General features: G+C 40.5%; 1 protein-coding gene across 4 annotated transcripts; it reads right to left on the bottom strand.

The window, feature by feature from the left end:
* Window positions 1-1,600: 1,600 nt before the first annotated feature.
* LOC308423130 (protocadherin beta-6-like) lies at window positions 1,601-19,518 on the bottom strand (the record flags this gene model as incomplete). Of its 4 annotated transcripts, none has more annotated exons than XM_080919771.1 (2): window positions 1,601-3,696; window positions 19,293-19,518. In XM_080919771.1, the coding sequence occupies one exon, from the start codon at window positions 3,581-3,583 to the stop codon at window positions 1,601-1,603; it is 1,983 nt and encodes a 660-aa protein (XP_080775897.1). The 4 variants fall into 4 exon arrangements, with proteins under 4 accessions (XP_080775897.1, XP_080775899.1, XP_080775896.1 ...); XM_080919773.1 differs by having other exon boundaries at window positions 1,601-3,733; window positions 19,330-19,482; XM_080919770.1 differs by lacking the exon at window positions 19,293-19,518 and adding an exon at window positions 9,800-12,074 and having other exon boundaries at window positions 1,601-1,722.
* Between the last annotated feature and the right edge of the window lie 1,872 nt (window positions 19,519-21,390).

The raw sequence follows: 21,390 nt of genomic DNA, 5'->3' as shown, positions 1-21,390 counted from the left end.
ATTAATATAATCCAGAGACAGGCCACAGTGAATAGCATGCTTAAAGTACACGGTTTCTGGGGATGTTAGCAAGAATCATGCAACGATGCAGTTTGACTTGGTTACTTTTCCTATTTTAAGGATAAAATATCACAACAAAAACAAATTTCAGAATGGTCTGTTTTGGCTCTCAGTTTAAAATTATATGATGATAAGAAAGGTAAAATACAGGAGCTTAAAGCAACTGGTAACACTACATCTCCAGAAGGAAAAAGAAAGCAATGAACACTTGGGCTCCTAATAACACTTCATATATTCCAGGGTCCCAGCACAGGGAATGGTGCTCCCCGCAGTGGTCTTCCTTGACTGGTCTTCCCACCTCAATTAACCTAAGCAAGATGATGCTTTATAGTTGTGGTTAGAGGTTCTATATCTCAAGTTGACAACTGAGATTAGCACAAGACTCACAAAAGCTTCATTTACACTTTTATTTCTGAAATAGAAGGATGAACAAAAAATACTTTTTCAACAATATGAGATCATTAAAGTTTTGATTCTTTGGAGGAACTTCAGTGGTTCCTCATGTTATTCACATTTTTCTAAACAAGATTGTGTCAAGCAATTATTTAATAGGATTTGGTTATTTGTTGGTTTGCTTTTATCTTTTTTGTTACTTAAATTTACCTAGGGCCTGACAGATATGCAAGGTCTACCACTGATTATGCTTTTAGAGACTTAACACTTTTATTTAGTGACAGACATGACAAATTATATATAATATTACCTCTTTGATGTTTACAAATGAGATTTAAACATTTTTAATATAATTCATATACCAATGTTCTAGATATGTGGTGAGCAAAACATGTAGATAACCCCTAGCACATATGATTCTTATAAGGATAAAAAGTTCACGACTCAAATGTATTAATACAGTGATTGCTTATAGTTCGGAAGACAAATATGTCTATATATACTCAGAGTAGCTAAAAGGAATTTCAACTGTCAGTGCAGCTCACTAATAGAACATATGGTTAGCATTTAGGAGTTCTTATATTTAATACACAATAGCAATAACATAAAATAAAAGAGATGCAAACAACTTAGCAATAGAAAGTTAAAATTATGTGCCAAAAAGCAAAGTATCAGCACTTGGGAGACTTGGACAGATGGATGTGCATCAGTCTGAGGCCAGCCTGGTCTTACAGTGAGTTCAAAGATATATAGTAAGACCCATTCTAAAAGCAAAGCAAAACAAAGCAAAACAAAACACCAACCAACCAACCAAACAAACAAACAAACAAACAATCAAACAAACAAAAAAACCCACAACCAGGTAAAGTAAAATGCATTTTGTTGTGTAATACTTGAGCTGAAGTAAAACATAAGTTGTAATATACAGAAATTGTGTTTTGAAAATTCTTAATATTCATTATTCCAGAAGAGGTAATTACAGTGGATACCAAGAATGAAACAAAAAACATTTTTATAACGTAGGACATGCATATGTTTTGATTAGAGTGTAAGTACTTAGAAAACGATTCACTTTCCTAGGAGCGCCATATTGCAATAAATTTGCCAAAAAAAAAAAAAAAAAAAATCAATGGAGCAAATACAGCAGTTAACTGAATGCAAAGCTGTCCCGGCAGAGGGAACTTTCCTTCCGTTCTCGCCCAGCGTCCTGAGCCATTAGGTTGGAAATCATAGGTTTGAGAAATTTAAACTCACCACTCCTAGAGTCTCCTGATAGACACACATCATACTGGTAGCTCTGGGACAGAGTTCCCATACCGCTGACATCCACCAGGTGGCCAGGAAAGTGGCCCTGAGGCACAGAGCAGACGCCTAATGAAGCTTCCCTGGCCCTCTTGCACAGCTTCATTCCAACGAAGAGCAGGACAGAGAAGAGGAAGAGAGAAGACACAGAGGCCAAGGCAATGACCAGGTACAGTGTGAGCATCTCTTCATCATGGTAGACGGGGTCGTGCTCCACCTCAGGAAGAGGCAGGTAGGGCTGAGAGAAACTATTCACGAGCAGCACTTGCAGTGTGACACTGGCAGAGCGCGGGGGATCCCCATTGTCCTTGACCAGCAGCAGCAGCATGTGCTTGGGCACATCGCGTTCGCTTAGCATCCTGGTGGTGCGCACCTCGCCATTGTGCGCCCACACAGTGAAGAGCCCGGGCTCCGTGGCCTTGAGCAACTGGAATGACAGCCAAGCATTCTGGCCAGAGTCGCTATCTACAGCCACCACCTTGGTGACCAGGTACCCGGGCTCCGCCTCCCTGGGCAGCAGCTCTGTGCAAGGTGCAGAAGCGTTCTGCAGTGGGTAGAGCATGAAGGGGACATTGTCATTGTCGTCCAGTACCACCACGTGCACAACAGCCTGGCTGCTGAGTGCGGAAGAGCCTCGGTCCGTGGCACCCACGCGGAACTGAAAGGTCTGCAGGGACTCATAGTCTAGTGCCCTGAGAGCAAACAGCTGCCCATTGTCTGAATTGATAGAAACTAGTGAGGCGAGGTCCAGCTGTGGATCGTGGGGCGGCAGCAGTGAGTATGTGATGTGGGCATTGGAACCTGAGTCTGAGTCTGTGGCGCTGATGGTGCCTATGTGCAAGGCGGGACTGTTGTTTTCTCGGACAAAAATGGTGTAGGAGGTTTGGGTGAATACAGGGGCATTGTCATTGATGTCAGACACCTGCACTGTTATGGTGTGCTGGGTTGTCAGCCTGGGTGTGCCCAGGTCTGAGACAGTGATGGTGATGTTGTACTCAGCTCTGCTCTCTCTATCGAGTGGCCCCTCGGTCACTAAAGTGTAATAATTCTCAAATGTGGGTTTCAAGAGAAATGGGATATCGTTCTGAATAGAACACACCATCCTTCCATTGTCCCCCGAATCAGAATCAGAAACACTGAAAACAGCAACCACAGTCTCTGCAGAATTTTCTGGGACAGGGACTGTGAGCTTCCTGATCGTCAACTCTGGGGGGTTGTCATTCACATCCAACACCTGTATAGCCACAGTACATTTTCCTGAAAGGTCTCCTCCATCTGTGGCTGCAATTTCTATGTTATAATGGCTAATTACTTCAAAATCCAGCTCTTTGCTCAGACGGATTTCTCCTGTGATTTTGTCTATTGCAAATGGTTGAGATACTCCATCCCCTTGAAACAGAGAATAGGCTACATTGCCATATATCCCAGCATCTAAATCCGTTGCAGAGACCGTTACAACTAAGGCATCAATGGGGCTATTTTCGAGAATCTGCACCTCATAGAGCGGCTGTATAAACTGGGGAGCATTATCATTGATGTCCACAACTTCAACGTGAACTGTGGTGGTTCCTGACCGGGGTGGGCCTCCACCATCCAGAGCAGTGAGGATTAAAGTGAGCTCAGGCTGCTCCTCCCTGTCCAGGGCTCTGTCCAGCACCAGCTCTGGGTATTTCCTGCCATCTGAGCGGCTGTGAGTAACAACATGGAAATGCAGGTTCGGACTGACTATGTAGTTCTGAACAGCGTTGCTCCCTATGTCAGAGTCCTGAGCTGCCTTCAGAGGAAACACAGTCCCTGGCTGGGCGCTCTCAGGGATTTTTAGAAGCATTTCGGTGTCAGGGAACTCTGGAGAGTGGTCATTTATATCTATGAGCTGCAGTTCAGTTTGGAAGAACTGCACAGGGTTTTCCAATATGATTTGGAAGTGCAGCACACAGGGTTCTGTCGCCCCACAAAGCACCTCTCGGTCTAGTTTTTCCTTTAAGAACAAATTCCCTGTCTCTGCTTCCAGCTGCAAAAGCTCCTTGTTTCCTTTGTAATGGATTTCAGCTCCTCTAGTGGCCAGTTTCCCCACCTTGAGCCCCAGATCTTTCCCCAGGTTAGCCACCAAGTAGCCACTCTCTGTTTCTTCTGGCATGGAATATCTAATTGTCTCAGCGTCAGACTGCCACAATAGTAACAACATAGTAAGAAAAACCACTTGCCTTTGCTCTGGCATTTTTGCTAGTGCTGTCTCCATTGTTCAGATTCAGTCCAGAGGGCACTGCTTCTTCAGGTTTGTTACAATCTACTTGTGAGAGTCCATGAAGAGATTGATTTAAATCTGATTAAGAAGATGCTTTCCTCCCAAATAATTTTATAAACCGTAACTAACTACCTTCTCCTTCAAGCAGCTGACATAGTTCTTTTTCTGGGCGTAATGAGATGGCTTCCGGGCGTCTGAAGAGCTCTTTCTGACACTCTTAAGCCTGCAGCGCCACCAAGTGTCCTTATTTGCTTTGGCACATCATTTTGTCCTTTCATTCGAATTTAAAACTTCATTTGTTTCTTTATTGGTTTAGTTTACACACACACACCCAAATTGTAATCTCAGTTCTTTTCATCTCAAAGTTCTGATATGATTTTGTTGAATTAAGTTTTGAGTGTATGAATAAAGTTTAAAACAAGATCCCTCGGTAAGATTCCTGAGGACTTTACTCCACTTTCTTTCATAGGTTTATAATTTGATTTTGCTCAAGAAGGTAAACATAAACAGCATACAGAAAATTATTTTTTTTGCACTTCTTAAATACTAGTTTTGAAATATCCATATATCCAGAAAGGAGAAAAAAAGTGATATTGTCACTCATTGAATTTTTAGATGTTATTTAGCTCAGCTTTTATAATTATAAAATAGGCCAAGTTCCCAGAGAACCTGCCCTGTTATGGGTTGGTTACTTTAGTTCTTCAAAGAATCAACATTCTCCATATGTAGTTGTACTAAGACCATCGAAGAATGACAGTTCCAGTTTCTCCACATCTCTGTTAGCACTTGGTGTTGTCATCTCAATTTTTAGAACATTTGTGTGTGTGTGTGTGTGTGTGTGTGTGTGTGTGTGTGTGGTGACTTCATAGGGTAAATTTAATTAACATTTATCTGTCGTTCATGAAGTTTTGTACATTTTTGTGTTTACTGGCCATCAGGTTCCTGTCATCTAGATGCTTGTTCATATCATCTGTATCTATATTTCTGTTATGGGGCTTCTGTTTGTTTGCTTGCTGGTTTGAAGAAGTATCTTGTGTATTCTGGGTATAATTTCTTTTTCAGATATATGTGCCCAAATATTCCCCTGGAGCAAGAGTTATAGATAGCTTTGTTGAAACACAAACCTGGGACCTCTGGGAAAGCAGGAAGTGATCTTAATGAGTGAGCCATTTCCCCTCTCCTTTTTATGTTTTTCAAAATATTTCTTTTTATTTATTTTGTGCCAGTGAGTTCAAGGCTCTTCCCCACTCTCTTCTATTAGCTTCAGTGTATCTGGTTTTATGTGGAGTTCCTTGATCCACCTGGCCTTGAGCTTTGAGCAACGTGATAAATATTGATCTTCTTTCATTCTTCTACATACAGACCTCCAGTTAGACCAGCACCATTTATTGAAGATGCTTTTTTTTTCCACTGTAGGTTTTTGGCTTCTTTGTCAAAGATCAAGTGGCCATAGATGTGTGAATTTATTTCTGGGTCTTTGATTCTATTCCATTGATATACTTGTCTATCTCTCTACCAATACCATGCAGTTTTTTTTTTATCACCATTTCTCTATAGTACAGCTCTAGGTCAGGGATGGTGATTTCCCCAGAGGATCTTTTATTGTTGAGATTTGTTTGGATATCTTGCATTTTTGTTTTTCTATATAAAGTTGAGAATTGCTCCTTTCATGTCTGTAAAGAATTGTGTTGGAATTTTGATGGGGATTTCATTGAATCTGTAGATTGCTTTTTGGCAAGATGACCATTTTCACTATGTTAATCCTGCCAATCCATGAGCGTGGAAAATCTTTCCATCTTCTGAGGTCTTTCTCTATTTCTTTCTTCAGGAATTTGAAGTTTTTGTCATACAGATCTTTCACTTGCTTGCCAAGAATTACGCCAAAATGTGGCTATTGTAAAGGGTGTTGTTTCCCAAATTTCTTTCTTAGCCCATTTATCACTTGTATAAAGAAATGCTACCGATTTTTGAAGTTAATTTTATACCTTGAAGTTATTTACCAGCTGTAGGAGTTCTCTAGTAAAGTTTTTGGGGTTGCTTAAGTATACTATCATATCATCTGCAAGTAGTGATACTTTGACTTCTTCTTTTCTTCATTTGTATCACCCTGGTCTCCTTTTGGTGTTTGAGTGTACGTGAAGATATGTCTTGAGGATGTGACTATCCTTAAAGAGGATATTGGCTTCCTCTGAGGTAGAGTAAAAGGCAGTTGTGATGATATGAGAGGCAGTGGGTGCTGAAAACTCATCTAAGATCCACTGATCTTAAGCTCTGAGTCATCTCTTCAAGCCCCTTTCCTCCATAGTTATTTTAGATAACTCATATCACCAAGCGTCTCATCCACTAATTCTGAATTTGTTCATCTCTATGATGTTTACCATTTATATAGTTTTATAAAGATATATTCTTGGTTATGGAACTGACTTTTAGTCTTAAATTTCAATTCTTGCATGAAATTCTCTTTTTATTTGTTTGCTTAATTTTTTCCTTGTTTCAAGTACACTGCCTTTCTTATTTTATCGACATTGTTAGTTGACTTTAGCATATAGATCTTCTAGGTCAGAAAGTTATGTTTTCTCTTCTTGGTTTTCTTTATATTATCCTGTTTTGTGATGAGCATCTACTGATTGTTGGCTATGTAGAATCTGAGATGATCACACTATTGTCCTCTTCTAGCAGGAGACCACCCTTTGCTCTTAGCTTGATAGAGAACTATCTTGTGAGTCACTCTAGTCCAAACAGTTGCTGAACTGTGTGAGGGTTCACTTTCAAGCATCTGACCATGACAAGTTTCAAGTTGCAAACATGAATTCTCTGAAGTTGTTCTGGAGAGAGTTCTCAACCTCTATTCTTTCTACTTTGTACTGGATGTCATTCTGCCTTCAGAGAGTTTCCAAGTTGCATTTTAGTCTTCTCCCCTGGGTACTGAGTTAATAAGTGACAAGGGGACCTGGCTTGAGTCTTTTCTTCTACCAGAGTTACTGAATTACTGTCTGTATCACGCACCTGTTGACCATTCTTTGAGCAAACTATCTGTAGGATTCAGTTCTCACATAATCAGCTTCCTGTTACTTTGAAGAGGTAACATATGACCTTTAGTCAATTTTTGTGGTTGTTATCTACTGTCAGATAATCCATTTAAGTTGAAAGGGAATTTTACCAAACACATGCATAATATTTAATTTTATGCTTTAAAATATATATATTTTGTAACTTTTGATTATGAAGGAAGAGAGAGAATATTACTCCCTATTGCTGGGGAGATTGAACCTAGAGATGTTTACCTATGAGGCAAATGCCTCTGTTGGCCTACAACAGCTTGTTTGCTTGCTTGTTTTTATTTCAGGCATTCTAAATGCTGGACTCCACACCAGACTAGGTATTTGTCACAAAATGGGCAAGTCATTAGAGTTGTTCGTTATATTTAAGTCTTATTGATAATGTTAGTCCTTTGTTTTCTTCAGTTTTCCATCTTCCTCTCTTCAATTTTGAAGTCAAATAACCAAAACTTACATATCAAGGATAAAAATTGGTCAGACATTTTCCTTTTAGATTTCATCATATTCTTAGGCGGAAAACATTATTTCAGGAAAAATGCAAATATTTAAACTCCAGAGGAGTGATGCTTGAAATATAAAAAACAAATAAAGGGTAAACAAAATCAATGTTTATACATTTTATGCATACATAAAAAACTTACAAGGAAACCCATTAGTTTGTGCAGTGAATGCATAAAATGTAAAATATATAAGTTCAGATAATAGGTTATAAACTAACTTCTTCAATTGCTCATATTCTGCAAAACATTCAGCAAAACTTTCCTGCAGTTGTATTCACATTGAATATAATTTATAATTCAGTTAAATTCAGTATAATTAAAATCATTAAGAACAAATAATTTTGTATATTTTTCAATGGTTGACACAATTGAAAAGCTCAACTGACTGGTAATTCTTCAAATTTGCACCAAATAATAAGTTAGGAGTTAGCCAAATATCACCGAAGGAACTGTCTTGCTTTCCATATCTACAAAACAACATGATGCGAAAAATCTCTGAGAACTAGTACCCAGCATCAAATAGACTGCTGAAATTTCCAGAAATTCCCTGGGTCTTTTGAAAGGTGAAGAGAAGCTGCAGGAAAAGCAAAGGAAACACATGTATTAATATAAACCAGAGACAGTGCCACAGTGAACAGCATGCTTAGAATGCACCACTCTCTGGTCGTGATATCTGGCACCATGCAACTATGCAATCTGACTCAGTTACTTTTCCCATTTCAATGATAAAATGCCACAACAAAAGCAAGTTATGGAAGGAAAAGTTTGCTTTAGATCCCAGTTCAGGATTTCCCTATGATGAGGAGGGTAAAAGACAGGAGCTTGAAACCACTGGTCACACTGCATCTTCAGGCAGGAAGAAGGGAGCAATGCTCATGTATACTCAGCCCATATTCTCCTCTTCATTTAGTCCAGGATCCCAGCGCAGGGAATGGTGCCACCCATAATGATCTTCCATGGTTGGTCTTCCCATCTCAGTTAACCTAAGCAAGATGATGCTTTATAGGTGTGCCCAGTGGTTCTAGATCTCAAGTTGACATTAGACTGAGATTAGCACAAGACCCACTAAGGCCACATTCACACTTTTATTTGTAGAAAAAAAAAGAATGAGTAAAAAGAAATTATTCAATAAAATTAGTTCATTAAAGTCTTGATTCTTTGGAGGACTTCCATGGTTACTTCTGTAATTCAGATTAGTCTTAAAATAGGATTGTGTCAAGCAGTGATTTAACAGAACTTGGTTAGCTGTTGGTTTGCTTGTTTCCTTGTTACTTGGAAATGTACCTAGGGCCTGACAGATATGAATGGTCTACTACTGATTATAGCCTTACTCTCGTAACAGTTTCTTTTAGTGACAGATATGATAAATTATTAGCATAGAAGTTTGATTCTTTAATATTTACACAGAAAACTGCTATAATTAATATTTATAGGACAATATGATAGGTGTGTGGTGAGCAAATAATGCTCTTTACTTTTTAGCATATGTGGTTCTCATAAGAATAAAAACGGTCACAACTCTAGTATCTCAATATTTTAATACAGAGATTATTTATAATTCAGAAGACAAATATGCTTATCACTACACAGAGTAACTAAAATGATTTCAGCTATGATTAATACTCACTCACAGAATATGAGTTTAGTATGTAAGAGATCCTACATTAAATATCTAAGAGTAACAAAATAAAGTTAAATAGAGAAGTAAAATGCCAACACCTTGGCCAGTAAAAATTGGAGTTATGTGGTAAACCAGGTAAAGTAGCTAGCAAGTGAGAGACAGAGATGGATGGATGTAGGCTTGAGGCCAACCTGGTCTATATAGTAAGTTCCAGGATAGCCATCCCTACATAGTGAGACCTTGACAACCAGGCGAAACAAAACCAGATGACATACAACTTTATTGTGTAATACTTGAGCTAAAGCAAAACAGAAGTTGTGTCCTTAATATCTACTCAAATTAAAATTACTAAGTACAGTGGATATCGAGGAAGAAGTAAAAATTTTTGTAATGGAAGACATGCGCATGCTTTGATTACAGTGCCAATGCTTAGTTAAAGTGATTCAATTTCTTAAGAGAACCATATGACAATAGAGTTGCCAAAAACAAATTTACTAAAACAAATACAACAGTTAACTGGATACAAAGCTATCCCTACAGGGGGCACTTTATTTCAATTCTCTCTCAGGAGCCTGAACCTTTAAGTTGGACATCATGGGTTTAAAGAATTGAAACTCACCAGTTCCAGAGTCTCCAGTCAGACACACCTCATACTGGTAGCTCTGAGAAAGAGTCCCAGTTCCGCTAATATCCACCAGGTGGCCAGGAAAGTGGCCCTCAGGCACAGAGCAGACACCCAATGAAGGCGCCCTGGTCCTCTTGCACAGCCTTATCCCAACGAAGAACAGGACAAAGAAGAGGAAGAGAGAAGACACAGATGCCAAGGCAATGACCAGGTACAGCGTGAGAGTGTCATCATTTTCCTGAACTGGGTCCCGAACGACTTCAGGGAGAGGCAGGAAGGGCTGTGAAAAGCCATCCACTACTAGTATGTGCAGTGTGACTGTGGAAGAGCGCGGAGGATCCCCATTGTCCTTGACCAGCAGCAGCAGTCTGTGCTTGGGCGCATCGCGCTCGCTCAGGAGCCTGGTGGTGCGCACCTCGCCATTGTGAGCCCACACGCTGAACAGCCCTGGCTCTGTGGCCTTGAGCAATTGGTATGACAGCCAAGCATTCTGGCCAGAGTCACGGTCCACAGCTATCACCTTGGTGACCAGGTACCCAGGCTCCGCCACCCGGGGCAGCAGCTCTGTGCAAGGTGCAGAGGAATTCTGCAGTGGGTAGAGCACGAAGGGCGCATTGTCATTGTCGTCCAGCACTACCACGCGTACCAAAGCCTGGCTGCTGAGAGCAGGCGAACCTCGGTCTGTGGCGCCCACCTGGAACTCGAAGACCTGCAGGGCCTCGTAATCTAGTGCCCTGAGCGCAAACAGCTGTCCACTGTCTTCATTGATGGAGACCAGAGAGGTGAGGGCCAGCTGCGGGTCTTGGGGAGGCAGCAGCGAGTAGGTGATGTGGGCATTGGAGCCTGAGTCTGAGTCTGTGGCACTGATGGTGCCTATGTGCAGGGCGGGGCTGTTGTTTTCTCGGACAAATATGGTGTAGGAGGTTTGGGTGAAGGCGGGGGCGTTGTCGTTGATGTCAGACACCTGCACTGATAAGGTGTGCTGTGTTGTGAGCCTGGGAGTTCCCAGATCAGAGACAGTGATGGTGATGTTGTACTCAGCTCTGCTCTCTCTATCAAGTGGCCCCTCTGTCACTAAAGTATAATAGTTCTCAAATGTGGGCTTCAAAAGAAATGGAAGTTCATTCTGAATAGAACAAACCATCCTTCCATTTTCTCCAGAATCTGGGTCAGAAACACTAAAAACAGCAACTACAGCTTCAGGAGCATTTTCTGGGATGGAACTATTGAGCGAAGATATGGTGAGTTTAGGGGCATTGTCGTTCACATCCACCACCTGTATAGCTACAGTGCATTTTCCTGAAAACCCCCCTGGGTCTGTAGCTACAATTTCCATGTCATAATATGGAGTTGCCTCAAAGTCCAATGCTCCTTTAAGACGGATTTCTCCTGTGATTTCATCTATTACAAATGGTTGAGATACTCCACCACCTTGAAACAGAGAATAGGCTATATTTCCATATATCCCAGCATCTAAATCCTTGGCAGAGACCGTGACAACTAAGGCATCAATGGGGCTATTTTCGAGAATCTGCACCTCATAGAGTGACTGTATAAACTGGGGAGCGTTATCATTGATGTCTACAACTTCAATGTGAACTGTGGTGGTTCCTGACCGGGGCGGAACTCCTCCATCCAGAGCAGTGAGGATTAAAGTGAGCTCAGGCTGCTCCTCCCTGTCCAGGGCTCTGTCCAGCACCAGATCTGGGTATTTCCTGCCATCTGAGCGGCTGTGAGTAACCACATGGAAATGCAGGTTCGGACTGACTGTGTAGTTCTGAACAGCGTTGCTCCCTATGTCAGAGTCCTGAGCTGCCTTCAGAGGAAACACAGTCCCTGGCTGGGCGCTCTCAGGGAGTTTTAGGAACATTTTTCTCTCAGGGAACTCTGGAGAGTGGTCATTTATATCTGTGAGTTGTAGTTCTGTTTGGAAGAACTGCACAGGATTTTCCAGTATGATCTGGAACTGCAGCACACAAGGTTCTGTCACCCTGCACAGCATCTCTCGGTCTGGTTTTTCCTTTAGGAGCAAATTCCCTGTCTCTGAATCCAGCTGCAAGAGCTCTTTGTTTCCTCTGTAATGAATTCGTGGTAACCTCATGGCCAGTTCTCCAACCCGGAGCCCTAGATCTTTTGCCAAATGACCCACCAAGTAGCCACTCTCTGTTTCTTCTGGCACAGAATATCTAATTGTCTCAGCATCAGACTGCCACAACAGCAATAACATAGTAAGGAAAACGACTTGCCTTTTCTCTGGTGCGGTCTCCATTGTTCAGCTTTAGTCCAGAGGGCACTGCTTCTTCTAGTCAGTTTCAGTCCACAAAAATCGTTTGGTAAAATATCCTTGAATTTAATCTTTAATACCTTACTACCTGCGCATTTTTTTCTCCCCTTAATCACGCTCAAATTCCTTCATCTTCTTCTTGGAGCGGATAACATTCTGTTTTTCAGCTTTCCTGTCTTTCAGGGTGTATGCAGAACCCACAATTTTCTTCCTTAGTCCACAGCGCCACCAAGTGTCTTTTTTCATGATTGCATACAGGTTAGTCATCACGGATTCTTACCATAGTTTTGAGTTATAGATGTAACCTGTAGTTTATTCATGTCACCTCCTAAATATCAGTAGTGTTAAGTATATCTCTGCTGAGAGAAACTATGTGAAAATATTTTTATAATATAATATGTTAATATTGTATACTAATTCTAACAAGATTCTTTTGAAAATATAAAAAAACCTTTTAATGGGCTTATAAATTATTAAGCTGAATGTTTCTTATTAATTTTACCCAGAAATAATTGAATTGTATACAGATTTTTTGTGATATAGGAGATATATTCAGACATCACACAACAGGAATATAGCCCATGGTTAATATGTTTGGACAAGCAGAACATAAAGGAAACCTAAAATATACCAAATCCACTATGCTCTCTGTGGATATTATTTGGCGATCAACTCTACAAAAGCAACACATTGTCTGCTACCATTACACGTTACTTGTCTTTGTTAGGAGTTTTATGAAATGGGCTTATAGATTATTTCTCTCTTGTGCTAGTTAATAGACATTGAATTTACGAAGTTATATGTGACAAGTTTTTCTAACTACTTTTCTCACCAATATTTTTTGTTATTCCTCTGTAGAAATATGACTTGATTCATTCTGGCTACTCCAGTTTGTGAACTATGTTATTTTTCAGATTAGAACCTTGTTAAAGAGTAATGCTATGATTATTATAACATTTACCATTTTCAGTAACATTATGTATTTATTTTGAACTTACTTCTAGGAATTGGATTATTGTGTGTAGGCTTTGAGTTTTTACAATCTACTTTTAACAAGGGCACTTACATGCTTCTAGCCCACCACCCACCAGAGGTAGTGGAAAGAAAGGTTAAATAGGTCAAAGGAGGGTGTACACCTGTTTAGAAACAGTTCTTTGAAGTGAATCCAATCTGGATTGCCAGGATATCAGCAGTTCAGCTCACACAAATCAGCAGTGGTAGCTCAATCCACTCCCAAATACTACTCTTGAATCAGGAATGGCAGTTTGCTCTGGAGAAAACTTTAAAGCTTTGCCAATTGGCCCCAGTTTGAGGAAGTGTCAAGAAGCCACTACAACACAACCAGATATGCTTTGATGCAGTTCTCTCTGTGAAGCAACCAGCAAAGGAAGGCAAGAAATACCATACATCATGGTACACTGTTGGATTATATTTATACCCTTTCCATGTGTCCTCTAGTGTCTGCTCTAGCAAAAACATCTCATAAGGTTGTTTCCAGGAAAATACCACATGACATAATGGAGTCTCCAAAGAAACCAGAAATTTCTACTTCAGTTGTGGATTAAAATGTGATAATATACTAGAAGGACACTAGCTCAACTATGTTCATAGCAGCTTTAGTTGTTATAGTATGTAAACAACCTAGATGTCCCTCAACTATGGATAAAGAAATGTGATACTTTTACAAAATGGAGTATTACACTACTGTTAAAAATAATATAAAATTTGTAGGCAAATGGATGAGAACTAGAAAAAAATATCCTGAGTGAGGAAACCTAGACCCAAAAACACAAACATGGTACACACCCACTTATAGTGGACATTAGATGTAATGTAAAGTATAACCATGCTACAATCCACAGACCCAAAGAGGCTCAAGGGGGGGTATATGAATCTCCCTAGGAAGAGGAAATAGGAGAGGTATGGAAGGTAGACTAGAGGTGGGTAGGGAGAGGAACAGGGGGCTAAGGTGGGGGAAGAGTTCTGGGAGAGAAAACTGGAATGGCATTGGCATTTCAGAGGTGAGACACAAACCTAGTACAGTGGAAACTCCCAGGAATCTATGAGAGTAACACTAGCTAAGAATCTGAGCAATGAGGGCTACAGAGCCTGAACCAGCCATTTTCTGAAACCAGGCAAAACTTCTTGTTGGTCTCAAGATTTATATTGAGAAGTTGTTACTTCATTTCTCTGGTGTTTCTTTAAAAGTAGTTGATTATTTCATGTGATGGCTAGAAGATGTCTTACTTCACTATTTGACTTTGATATTGACCTTTCTTATTTTCTTCTAAGGTGTCTTTGACTTATTTTCGTAGGCTTAGTTTTTTCAAAAACTCCTTTAATTATGGTTCTTTAATGCTTCAGCCTCCACTCTAGCCTACCACCACGAGAAGTAGGGGGAAAAATGTTTTATAGGAAACAGGGATTGTAGACCTGCTTTGAAATATTCTTTGAGGAAATTTCAGTCTTCATTGTCAGCAGTCCAGTCTACTCAGCAAACACCAAACATGATTCAGCAGGAGTGGCTTGATGCAGAAGAAATTGAAAGGCTATGTTGATAAGCATTGACAAGAATATCACCAGAAGTTTTTTGGTATATTGTTCTCTATGATAACATGACAAGTGAAGATCAGTGACAAAAGCAAGGCAAACCAGTCCAATGTCATCAGCAAAGACTAGGCTCAGCAAAGTCCAACCATGACCAGCAAAGAGTGGCAAGGTGAAACAATGCAAGAGTGTTGTTCACTGTTGGATTGTATTTATGTTTATACACTTTCCATATATCATGTGTCTTCTCAACTGTTGGCCCCAGCAAAATGTCACATTCACTTTCAACACACAGCTTTTACAAAAACACTGTGAATCTGCTCTCCACAAAACATCTCAGAAGACAGTTTCCAGAAAAACATCATGTGACATAACTGAGTCTCAAAAAAAAAGGCCTAAAAATTCTCACACCATTTGTCTAGATAGAATTTTTCAAAACATCTTGAACAGTTGTTTACCAGTTTTAGAATCATGTGTGTGTGTGTGTGTGTGTGTGTGTGTGTGTGTGTGTGTGTGTGTGTGTGTACACAAGTCAAAAGGACAATTTCACATGCTAATTCTTTCCTTCCACATTTTGGGTTCCAGAGAACAAACTCAGTTTTTGGGCTTGGTGGTAGCAAGCCCTTTATCCCACTAAACCAACTTGATGTCCCTACTCATTAATTTAACTAATTATTAAACTTTATTTTAATATTATCTTTTAGCCTAAGATCTTATCCTTCTAATTCAATTGTGTTATATTTTTTCCTCTTGGTTTATTCTTGTTACCGAGTAGTAGGACTTATATCAAATCTATCTACTGAAGATTGGCTGTTTGTGTGAAAACTTAACCAAGGAACAAGCTCCCATTATTTTTTTCTCTAGAGAAATCCTTTGGAGATTTGCCTGGTAGAGCCATGTCTAATCAAAGTTACTCTGATCCAAACAGGCATTGTGCTTAATTGAGGTTAGTTTCAGGCCTGATAAGCAAAAAACACTACTTAATGTTCAGTTGAGGCAGAGTAAAAGGCTGGGAAAAAAAACCTTCGAAGGAAATGGCCCCAAGAAACAAGCTGGAGTATCCATTCTAATATCGAATAAGGTAGATTTTCAACCAAAAGTTGTCAAAAAGATAAGGAAGGACACTTTTTATTCATTACAGCAAAAATTTATCAGGATAAATTCTCAATCTTAGACATATATGCTCCAAATTCAAGAGTACCCATATTCATAAAAGAAACCCTACTAAAGCTCAAAACATATGTTGCACCACACACAATAATAGTGGGAGACTACAACACCCCACTCTCATCAATGGACAGATCATGGAAGCAGAAACTGAACAGAGACACAGCGAAACTAGCAGAGGTTATGAACCAATTTGAATTAACAGACATCTACAGAACATTTCATCTTAAAGCAAAAGAACACAACTTCTTCTCAGCACCTCATTGCACCTTTTCCAAAATTGACCATATAGTCAGTCACAAAACAGGCCTCAACAAATATAAGAAGATTGAAATATTTCCATGCATCCTATCAGGTCACCATAGACTAAGGCTGGTCTTTAACAACAACAAAAGACCCATATACACATGGAAGCTGGACAATGCTCTACTCAACAATAGCATAAAACAATTATAATTCAGTAAATGTTCTGCTCAATCATGAGAAGAACAATATTTATTTTCTAGAAAGGCAAATTTATTTGATTGAAAATTTAAGTTGAAAATAACTGAAGTCATGTTAAACATCAAAGAATAAATGAAAATAGTAAAGGGGATTCTATTGTTGATTTTTAAAAGAACTCATAGCTACCAGATGGCAAACCACAAGACTATTATGTCACAATAATATGATCTGAGCAAGACTGTCAGAATGCAGACATTTTTTTCTGTTGGAAGATAGGGTAAGCTACAGGAAAATGCAGCATAACTTTATGCTGTAATTTCTGCCAGATGTGAGGTAAGAAAGGGTAAGTCTGGTGCTTCATTATTTAGGAATGATTGAATTTGGATTTTGCTTTTTGAAAATAATCATGCTTAGCAAGGGATTGATATTTTATTTTATAAAAACGATGACAAATTATAAAATATGATTGCTTTCATTTTCATTCAAATAAATTTAATGAAAAATTTTAGCCTTACTATTTTTTTTAAAGAGTTGCAGGAACACAGTAAAACAAACACTAAAGTTTATGATGCTCATAACAAGTGTCACAACTGAGTGATCCATTGAAGTGCATCATGGCATGGCTCAGAAAAAAGTAAGTATGCTTAGGCTAAAAAATTCTAAGCATTCTAGCCTTAAAGATAAAAGATACAGTTAAAACAGGTGTCATAATTATACAGAAATTCAAATTTTCTTATAAGCATTAAAGTCATTTAAAGATATTCCATTCTACTTGAATGATTTGTAGTTGTAAGATACTAGTCACCAAAGATATCGAATATGTAGGAAACTCATACTGAACATGTGTTATAATGAAAACCTAAGCATGCTTGCTATTTATAGAAAAAATGAGAGCTGTTGGAGACATATACACAAGGTAGTTGTTTTTAAAAGCTAGTATTTTTAAGATTAATTAGAACATTTAGAATACTTAGTTGAATACAAAGCTATCCCTGCAGTGGGAACTTTCCATAATTTCTATTCCAGCATTAGGTATCATGGGTTTCAGGAACTTGAACTCACCAGTCCCAGAGTCTCCTCTTAGACACACCTCATACTGGTAGCTTTGGGACAGAGTCTCTGTCCCACTGACATCCACCAGGTGGCCAGGAATGTGTCCATCAGGAATAGAGCAGCCACCCAAAGAGACCTCTCTGGCCCTCCTGCACCACCTTATCCCCACAAACAGCAGCACAGACAAGAGGAAGAGAGAAGACACAGTTGCCAAGGCAATGACCAGATATAGTGTAAGCACATCCTCATCTTGCACAGGATCCCGTGCCACCTCTGGCAGAGGTAGGTAGGGCTGAGAGAAGCCATCCACAAGGAGCACTTGCAGTGTGACTGTGACAGAGCGCTGAGGATCCCCATTGTCCTTGACCAGAAGCAGCAGCCGGTGCTTGGGCACATCACGCTCACTCAGCAGCCTAGTGGTGCGCACCTCACCATTGTGAGCCCACACACTGAACAGCCCGGGCTCCGTAGCCTTGAGCAACTGAAATGATAGCCAGGCATTTTGACCAGAGTCGTGGTCCACTGCCACCACCTTGGTGACCAAATAGCCTGTCTCCGCAACTCTGGGTAGCAGCTCAGTGCAGGGCTCAGAGGAATTCTGAAGTGGGTAGAGCACGAAGGGCGCATTGTCATTGTCATCCAGCACGACCACGCGCACCAGAGCCTGGCTGCTGAGCGCAGGTGAACCTCGGTCTGTGGCAGTCACACCGAACTCGAAGGCATTCAGAGCCTCATAGTCTATCGCCCTGAGCAGGAACAGCTGCCCATTGTCTGCGTTGATAGAAACCAGAGAGGTGAGGGCCAGCTGTGGATCGTGGGGTGGCAGCAGTGAGTAGGTGATGTGGGCATTGGAGCCTGAGTCTGAGTCTGTGGCACTGATGGTGCCTATGTGCAGAGCGGGGCTGTTGTTCTCCTGGACAAACATGGTATAGGAAGTTTGGGTGAAGGCGGGGGCGTTGTCGTTGATGTCAGACACCTGCACTGTTATGGTGTGCTGGGTTGTGAGCCTGGGTGTGCCCAGGTCTGAGACAGTGATGGTGATGTTGTAGTTAGCTCTGCTCTCTCTGTCCAGAGGGCTCTCTGTCACCAGAGAGTAGAAATTCTTGAAAGTGGATTTTAGAATGAATGGCAGGTTCTCTGGAATAGAACAAACCACCTTTCCATTCTCCCCAGAATCTCTGTCTCCAACTCTGAAGATGCTGATTATCATCTCAGGAGCGTTTTCTGGCACTGAGCTGGTCAGTGAAGATATAGTCAGTTCTGGAGAGTTATCATTTACATCCATCACCTCTATCATTACAGAGCCTTTTCCAGAAAGCCCCCCTCCATCTATGGCTTCGACTTCCACATGGTAAGATTTAATTTTCTCAAAATCCAATTTCTTTTTCAATCGCACGTCTCCAGTAGTTTCGTTTATTGAGAATGTTTGTTGAATTTCATCTGATGCTTGGAAGAAGCCATAAGAAACTCTCCCAAAGTTGCCAGCATCTGCATCCCGTGCTAAGACAGTCAGGACTGGGTGGTCTGGGGGACTGCTCTCCAGGACCTGCACCTCATAGGGGCTGTTCACAAACTCAGGAGCATTGTCATTGATGTCCATAACCAGGATTCGAACCAGGGCTGTTCCTGACCTAGGTGGAGACCCACCATCGAGAGCTGTGAGAGTTAGGCTCAGCTCTGCCTGCTCCTCTCTGTCCAGGGCTCTGTCCTGCACCAACTCTGGGTATTTCTTGCTTTCACTATTATTTCGAGTGAGGACATAAAAATGAGAGTTGGGGTTGACTGTGTATTGTTGAATCCCATTGCTGCCCACATCCAAATCCTGGGCCAATTTCAATGAAAACCTTGTGCCTGGCTGGCTGTTTTCCGGTATTTTCAAGAGCAATTCTCTATCTGGGAACTCTGGAGCATAATCATTTATATCTTGGATCAATAGTTCTCCTTGAAAATATTGCACTGGCTTTTCAAGAGTCACCTGGAAAGGTAGTACACAGGGATCCACAGAGCCACACAGCTCCTCCCGGTCTACTTTCTCCCTCAGAAGCAAATTTCCAGTCTCAGGATCCAGCATCAGTCTCTGCTTGTAATCATCAGACACCACCCGTGCAGCCCTGGCAGCCAGCTCCCCAGCTCCCAGGCCCAGATCCTTGGCCAGATGGGCTACAAAGGAGCCACTTTCTGTTTCCTCTAAGACAGAGTATTGAGCTGTTGGCTCACTGCAAACCTGAACCAAAATCATCATAAAAATAAACGCCGTTACTTGCCTGTTTAGGTGAACTCCCCCCAGCTTCTCCATGATATACTTGCATCCAATCCAAATGCTTTGGAACACTGAATTCTGGTTTCCTCTCTGAGGCAATCTTCACAGTGTTGCTCTTAATCTCATATTAATTCATTATATTCTCGCCCAAAGCCCTCTACACGTTCATAGTTCTGGCAAATCTCTTGCCTGAGTCTTTTGTTCTGTACTGCAACAGAGATTCCGGGTATTTTAGTGCTTTTTAATCACAATCTTATCCTGCAGCGCCACCCTGTGTCTTTATGGGATAATTGACACAGTTTTAGTTTTAAGTCAACACTTTAGTGTCAAAACACGGTCTTAAGGTCCAGCCTACTGCCATGTTGAAATTGTGTATAGTGCTTTTTTTGGTACCATTGTTATCATCTTACATTGCATAATTTGGTAGGCCATCCACTACTGTGTATAAGAAAAATCATGTACACAATTTAGAAGACAGATCATTTTCCCACATTACTTTTATATTTTGAATTATTGGGTTAAAAAGAAAACCAACCCCAGGAAATCCTATTTCCAAAGTGCTTTCTCACAGTGCATTTTAAGAACAAAAGTTGCATGCTTAATATCAACAGTTCATGTCATTAGTATAAACCATTGCAGATGGAATTGTCATTTGAAATATTCCAATGTACAGATACAGACGCATAGATCAGATTCAGCAACTCACCACCTGAGTGAAATAGCTGCAAACCAAATACTGCAAAATCAAAATTTAATATTGGCTGACATAATTCCAAAGCACTTGGAAGTAGTTTGATATTACAAATTTTTGATGCAATTTCAGACAACTAACAAATCTTTCTTGTGTGAATTTAAATAGAAAATAGTATCTATGTATTTAATGCAGAGAAAACACTCAGAGAATTTAATTTCAATTTAGAACATTTCTCTAAAGTCAGGAAACATGATTTTTAAAAATTTGTCTATTTCTCTCTCTCTCTCTCTCTCTCTCTCTCTCTCTCTCTCTCTCTCTCTCTCTTTCTATGTCTCTCTTTTTTTGACTGTTCAGTAGTACTTGGATTTTTTTCATTTTTTATTAGACACTCTCTGTATTTACATTTGAAATGTTATCTCATTCCCCCACCCCCATCACATCCCCCTTGCCCCTCCACTTGTCTTCATGAAGGTGCACTTGCTCCTAATCATCCTCTACACCCCATTGCTTAGGCATTTCCCTACATTGGAAAAATGTGCCCTTCCTGGAACAAAGGTCTCCCATTGATGCCAGACACTGCTATCTTCAGCTACATAGGCAACTGAAGCCATAGGTCTCTCAATGTGTGCTGGTTGATGTTTTAGTCCCTGGAGTTGTGGAGGATTTGGTTGGTTGTTAATGTTGTTTTTCCCATGAGGTTGCAACCCCTTCCAACTCCTTCAGTCCTTTCTTTAGCACCTTCATTGGGGTCCCTGTGTTCAATTCGATGGTTAGCTGCAAGCATGCTCAGGTGTATCTGTGTGACTCTGGCAAAGCCCCTAAGAGGGCCTATCTATCTGATTTCTGCCTGTAAGTATTTCTTGGCATCAACAGTAGTGCTTGGGTTTGGTACCTGCATATGGGGTTGATACCTGGGTGAGCACAGCCTCTGAACAATCATTTTTTTCAATCCCTGTTCCATTATTTGACTTTGTATTTCCTCTTGTGTTTTATTCTCTCTTCTAAGAAAGACTGAACCATCCTAATTTTTGGCTTCCTTCATAAGCTTCATAAGGTTTGCAGATTATTTTCTGGGTATTTAGAACTTTCTGAGAGGATTATCTGCATATCAGTGAGTGCATACCATGTGTGCTCTT

Source organism: Micromys minutus, assembly GCF_963924665.1.
Source record: "Micromys minutus genome assembly, chromosome: 8".
Taxonomy (NCBI): domain Eukaryota; kingdom Metazoa; phylum Chordata; class Mammalia; order Rodentia; family Muridae; genus Micromys; species Micromys minutus.
Note: the sequence above shows the minus strand (reverse complement) of the source record. Positions and strands in the feature narration are given on the sequence as shown.